General features: G+C 42.9%; 1 protein-coding gene across 1 annotated transcript in view; it reads right to left on the reverse strand.

Annotated features, from left to right (window-relative positions):
- Window positions 1-124: 124 nt before the first annotated feature.
- Window positions 125-6,650, reverse strand: part of trim2b (tripartite motif containing 2b) — a 9,565-nt gene continuing 3,039 nt past the window's right edge. The window contains exons 4-13 of the mRNA XM_071897769.2: window positions 6,303-6,562; window positions 5,595-5,733; window positions 5,306-5,491; window positions 4,120-4,315; window positions 3,554-3,657; window positions 3,021-3,188; window positions 2,410-2,578; window positions 1,576-1,646; window positions 1,080-1,220; window positions 125-277 (exon numbers count right to left, since the gene is read on the reverse strand). Coding sequence (XP_071753870.1) covers window positions 125-277; window positions 1,080-1,220; window positions 1,576-1,646; window positions 2,410-2,578; window positions 3,021-3,188; window positions 3,554-3,657; window positions 4,120-4,315; window positions 5,306-5,491; window positions 5,595-5,733; window positions 6,303-6,562 — 1,587 coding nt within the window. The remainder of the gene's footprint in view (window positions 278-1,079; window positions 1,221-1,575; window positions 1,647-2,409; window positions 2,579-3,020; window positions 3,189-3,553; window positions 3,658-4,119; window positions 4,316-5,305; window positions 5,492-5,594; window positions 5,734-6,302; window positions 6,563-6,650) is intronic.

Genomic DNA, 6,650 nt, shown 5'->3' on the forward strand with positions numbered 1-6,650 from the left:
GTCTCTCCATCCCTGTAGGCAGCGGTAGTATTTGACATCGTGCACCATATCTCTCCACTCCTTCAATTACTCCATCCGTCCATCTCTCCTATACCTCCCCTTCATTTCTCCGTCCATGCCTCCATCATTGTAGGTAGCGGTAGACTTTGAAGCAGTGGTTGCCAGAGTCTGCCACTACCACGTGTCCGTCTGAAGTCAGGGCCAAACCCTGCGGCCCGTACAGAGGGTCGGCCGACGTGTTGATGTAGGACAGGAAGGAACCGCTGCCATCAAACACCTGGAAAAGGCAGGACAGAGAGAGAGAAAGGCATTTTTAGTGTTTTAAAGTACCACCGCAGCACCCATAATCACAGTAAAGAAGGGCCTGTGGCAATGTAGGCTACTCTCTGGAAAATCTTCAACCCCCTTGGACTTTTTTCCGCTTTTTGTGGTGTTGCAGACTGAACACACAATGGATTAAATTGGAAAATACCCCATAATGATCAAGTGAAAGGAAATTTATCAAAAATGAAATACAGAATTGGCTCATTTAGATAAGTATTCAACCCTCTGAGTCCGTAATTTGTAGAGGAACCTTTGGCAGCGATTACAGCTTTTGGGTCTTAATTGGATACGTCTTGGAACATCTGGATTTGGGGATTTTCACCTATTCTACCTTGCAGATTTGCTCAAGCTCAGTCAAGTTGGATGGGGAGCAGCGGTGAACAGTTATCTTCAAGTCATTCCACAGATTTTCTCTGGGATACATGTCTCGGCTTTTGCTGGGCCACTGAAGACCTTTCACATTCTTGTTCTGATGCTATTCCAGTGTTGATTTAGCTGTATGCCCGGTACATTTACCTATCTAGCTAGCTTGGTTTGCCCACTTTTTAATCTTATGTTTCTTATGCTTATTTTATGTGATGTATTGATTTTGGTGATTTTTAACCACTTTTAATTAGTTTACCGTTTGATCAACTTCCTATGTATTTCAAAACTTTCAAGCACTTTGTAAACTCTGCTTTTAGGTAAGTTCTGTATAAATTTATTAGTACTATTGTTATTATTATTACCTATCCCTCCCCTAAGCACTGTCATACCTGTATTCTGCTGTTGCCCCAGTCGGCTACTATGATGTTCCCGTTAACATCCACAGCCACCCCAGTCGGGGCGTTGAACTGACCGTTTCCCTCACCGTTAGACCCGAACTTCAACACCAGCTCTCCCTCTGGTGTGAAAACCTGACCAGGACAGAGAGAGAGTATCAGGATCAGGATCAGGATCAGAATCAGAATCAGAATCAGAATCAAAATCAAATCTATTCACCTAATGCATTTATGAGAAGCTTAAAGGCCATACTCTGTTTCGGAACCTGTTTTGCTACATCTCCAACTGAACTCTGGCTGCTAATTTTAACCACTGGAGGGCGCACTGAGCCAGGTTTAGTGAGATAAATGTGGCACCAGCACCTTGGGGCTCAAATGTTGACAATATAACCGGCGTTAATGTATTTCATAACTACCAGTTTTACAACTCAAAAAAGTGTTTTAGTGTGGAGTTACTCTTCAAGGTAATGTTCAGTCAGTAAGGCCTTACCTTGACGGAGTGGTTATGGAAGTCAGTCACGATGATCTCATTGTTGTTGTTCACTGCTGCAAAGTGGGGACCTGGAGACAGGAGGACAGAGATAACAGACTGATAACAGAATTATTTTTTTTTTACAGTTTCATATTTATTCAGGGAAACGACTGAGTATGCCTGGTCTTGTTCAGCTCCACCCTAGTTTATATTAATTCAGTTACACACATTCACGCCTGGGAGCTGCCCAGTATAACCACAGTCCCACCCAGATTTATCATATAGCAGGTCTGGAATTTAAACCACTGACCTTCCAGTCACAAACCCACATGTCTAATTCCAGAGAAATGTTTTGTCAAAGTTTCAGTTTAAACCCATGTATTTAGCCATGCTATAGAGTCATCAGTCTTAGTCAAAATGGCAAAACATTCCTGTAATAAAAAATAACTCCAATATTGGGTGATTTCCTTAATTAGTTTTTGTTTGACAGCAGCACTGTATTTGGTATGTATGTAGAAAAACTGCAACATTTTACTCCCTTCCCTTACAAGTTTAATGAAATGAAACTGTACTATTGTACAGTCTGATGTCATACATGTGAGAGCTGCAACAGTGCTTTACTCTCTGCTAACAATGTATTATTCCTTAATCGTCTATTAAATTATCTATTCAATTTATTAAGTACGTCAGTGTAATGTCATTTTGGAGACAATTTGTCCGTTTTGTTCCCCCTTGTCGTGTGAATGTGAAAAGTAATAAAAATGTGGTCTTAAAAAATCATAATCATTAACGTTATTACAATTACACACACACACACTAACACACACAAGCACACACTCACAGCTTCAGTACCTGCAAACTGCTTGTCCCCATTTCCTCGACTACCAAATTTGGTGATAAGCTTGCCGGTTGGCTGGAAGATGAAGACGGTACACGCCTTGTTGTCAACGACGATCACATGACCGTTCTGGTCCACGGACACGCCCTTCGGCCCCATCAGCCTACCAGAGCCCAGCTTCGCCTGATGGACGACAGATACAACCAATTAGAGACCGTTTTCCACTGTCCAGACAACTAGTACATCTTTAAAACTAATATATTAATAAAAATGCATTCTTTCATATATTTCATTCAATCAACTAAACATATGATTGAGCATTTAAGATAAGGTGAGTTTGAATCAACTGTTTTATGTGAGACTATTTTACTTTGATTTTCTTTAAAATATTCTCGAAAAGATGATTCAACGGATTAGTAAATGGAAAAACGTACATTTAACTAATAATTTTTTTTTATTTTTTATTTTTTTTATGATTAAATCTGACCTACACCTTACAGCGAAGAATTCTGACAAAATATTTTTTTCTACATTTATTATATTTTTGTTCTGAATAAATTAAGTCAAGTAAAAAAATTAAACAAAATTTACTATAACCCCCTAATATGCCCTATATGACGCCTACCTTGAACTTGCCCTCGCTGGAGAAGATGCTGACCCATTTGTTGTCATAGTCAGCAATGATGATGTCACCGCTCGGGTGCACGGCCACGCCCGTGGGACGCTGCAGTTGCCCTGGCGACCGCCCCCGCACCCCAAACCGGCTCTTGAACTCCCCCTCGTTGGAGAAAATCTGCAGTAGAGAGACAGACACAGATGGATTAAGATACACACAAACACACACACACACACACACAACCTCTGATCTGTTTTGGGGTGCTATATTTCGTGCAAAACACTCTGTGACAATCCTAATTATTAAAAATGCTCTAAAAAATAAACTTGACACACACACACACAGACACACACACGCAGACACACACACACACACACACACACACACACACACACACACACACGCACGATTAAACATTGGTTATCGTTCAGTGCACTACATTTGTGCTCGTTTGATGTTAGGTTTGGTATACTCTTTTAAGTGTGCTTTATGTGTAAGTTCATGCGCGCGTGTGTGTGTGTGTGTGTGTGTGTGTGTGTTACCTGGACACACTGATTGTTGCTGTCGGCAATCAGGATCCTGCCAGTGGAGGAAGCAGCCACTCCTTGAAGATTGGTGAACTCTCCTTTGTTCCTCCCCTTTGTTCCTGGAGAGAGAGAGAGAGAGAGAGAGAGAGAGAGAGAGAGAGAGAGAAAATACAGACAGAGAGAGAGAAAGAAAGAGAGCGAGAGAGAGACAAAGACAGAGTGAGAGAGAGAGAGAGAAAGACAGAGTGTGTGTGTGAGAGAGAGAGAGAGAGAGAGAGAGAGAGAGAGAGTAAATTAGAGACAAACAGCAAATAAAATCCACTTCAGCCATCTCATTTCACTTCTCTATCTTATATGATTATTCTGGAAATACAGGAATATTTGTTGTTGTGTCTGCTGTCAGGAAGCTGTGACCTCTGACCCTTGACCTCCTCATTATTGGCTGCATATAATGATTCAATCTAGGCATCGAAGCTTATTCTACTGTTGCCCTGGGCGAGTCAGCTAGATGTCGTCCTCTTGTGTATCTCTTAAGTATCCAAATTGCGCCGGTTGTTCTGATTGGAAGAATTCACTCTCACCGATCCTGAAGATGAGGTCGTCCTCGATGGGGTTCTGGGTTTTGCGGCGCGGCGTGCCCAGGGCGCTGCTCGTCCTCTTGGAGCCCTTCTTCTTCTGTCCGGGGGACTTCCCTCGTCTCTTAGCCCCCTCGGAGGAGCCAGTGGACGGGGTGGCGTTGGCCGCTGAGTTGGTGGCTGTGGTGGTGGAGGGAGACACCTGGAGAGACGGGGACGGAGGGGGAATTCATCATTTATATTTATGTTTTAGGCATTTATTTGTTCAGAGTGACTTAAAGTGAGTGCAACAGTACAGAAAAAGCTATAGCGTTAGTTTTGGGCTTTTATTAAATATCAAATATCATGTCATGTCATCCGTCTTCGGTAAGTCGGAGGTTCCTCCCTGACCACAGCTACATAAAACACTGTTAAATTTCTTTGCACATTGCATTTATTCATTTAATTGTTCAATAATTTAAATAATAAAATTAACAATTTAATAAGTAATTTCTAATCTAAAGGCCTTATGCATTTTCCCATTCCATTGAATAGGTGAGGTGGGTCATCCTGCCTTAAGAAACAGCTAATTCTAAGAGAATTTCATTAGTCTGGCTTTCAGTGGAGAGTTTTAGTGTCCCATGGAGGTTTAAATACTGTTTCAGAAGCTTCCCTTACAGAAAAACCACATGAATTTCCCATCATGTTATCACATGTTATAACGTGGAGCACCTGAAAAATTTTCCAAAACCACACATTTCCCATGTGCAAAGCACATGTGTTCCACATATTGCCCATGTGATGTCATGTGTTTCACATGGGATTTTCCCCACATGTGAAATTCGTGTGGTTTTTCTGCAAGGGTTTTCCACTAGGATACAATTCTAGGGGAAACACTGAAAACTTTTAGTAATTTTTTGGAATTAAAATCGTGAAATTTAAATAAATTGCATACCAGCACAAAATATCGCCCATCAGTAACCTAAGTCTAAAAATATTGGTAAAATCCATATATCGGTCGAACCCTAGAGGAATGGAAGAATCAGTCTTGACAATAGATGTAAATATTGCGGAGGGAAGGATGGAAAGACAGAGTTAGAGAAGGAGGAGAAAATCAGAGATGACAGGTATACTTTTAAGATATACTTTTAAGTGCTTTTGAAACGTAAGTTATACACACACACACACACACACACACACACACTCCACCCACCTCTACTTCTGTCTCTGAGACCCTGGTGACGATCAGTCTGAAGGGGCTTCCTTTGATGTGCTGGTCATACAGCCTCAGAGCCAATGAGAAGTCTCCTTCCTTTGGCACTATATACACAAACTCATAGGTCCCATTCTTATGGTCCACTATCTCACCGTCCACTATACTGCCATCTGGAGTGAAAACCTGGAATAACACACAAATAACACACTCAGATTCACAAACTCACTTACGGTCTTATATCTTCCATCCTTTTTTCTGTCTTTTCTGTTGTGTGTGTTAAATGCACCTCAGCTGACAGAATAGCGTTGCCGCTCTTGCAGGCTCCCCCTGCCTTGTCCCTGGTCACTATGGTGACAGAGGCCGGGTGTCCCACAATGCACTGCTCCAGGCCCGCCCCCATGGCCTCGCTCTGGCTCGCCACCGCACTGAGGAAGAGGAGGAGGTCACTTTCTATAGAGTGCAACAGCTGGTGGCATCACCATTAGACGGCAGTTAACCTACAAAAGTGGTCTGGTGGTTTAGTTCTCTTTCATATGTAGCTGTAGGTAAGTGTGGTAGCTAAATGCAAGCCAGAAAAAAAGCAAGGTACTAACGTTGCCTGGTTTAGGGATCTGAAATGTAAACAATGGGCTCTAATGTCATCCATAAATAAACCATTAATCAAATACTGTGCTTAAGTAATCTGATGGAGTGTCCATCCTACACCCATTAACTCCCATTAAGATGGAGGGGGCCTGGTGTCAGCTTTGTTAGCAAGAAAGACAAATGTTAAACAAAAGTTTGAAAGGAAAACATTGTTCAGAACAGCTGAACAGTCACATATATGGATTTGATTTCTTTATTATTTTAATTTTATACTTTTACATACATTTCTCTGATAGAATAGAATGCTTTGCATAGATAAATGTGTTTTGAAATAACTTAACTGCACAACAAAATGTGCAAAGGGTCTGAATACTTGTGCAAGACACTGTAAACGTGTCTCGTATCTCACCTGGTTGTGACGATAGTGCCCAGGTTGTGTATGGACTTCCTCAGCCCGTCCGTCTCCATCAGCAGGTCCAGCTGGTCGTTCTCCTCCGGCTGGCACGGCAGGCCGTGGCTGGCCAGCTCCCCCAGCCGCTCCCCCAGGTCCCGCTCAGCCTGCAGGCTCGCCGCGCACGCCTCCCCGGCCAGGGCCTCCTCCGTCTGGGCGCAGCTGGCCGTGATCTCCCCCTGACCGCGGAGGAGGCTCTCCACCTGGCCCTGAAGGACCTGGAGACAGAGAGAGAGACGGCCCGCATGAAGGGAGAACGGGGCAGCAGTGACAACATATTAACACTAGGGGACGTCTGTGTGTGAA

The sequence above is a fragment of the Centroberyx gerrardi genome, chromosome 23 (assembly GCF_048128805.1).
Source record: "Centroberyx gerrardi isolate f3 chromosome 23, fCenGer3.hap1.cur.20231027, whole genome shotgun sequence".
Classification (NCBI taxonomy): domain Eukaryota; kingdom Metazoa; phylum Chordata; class Actinopteri; order Beryciformes; family Berycidae; genus Centroberyx; species Centroberyx gerrardi.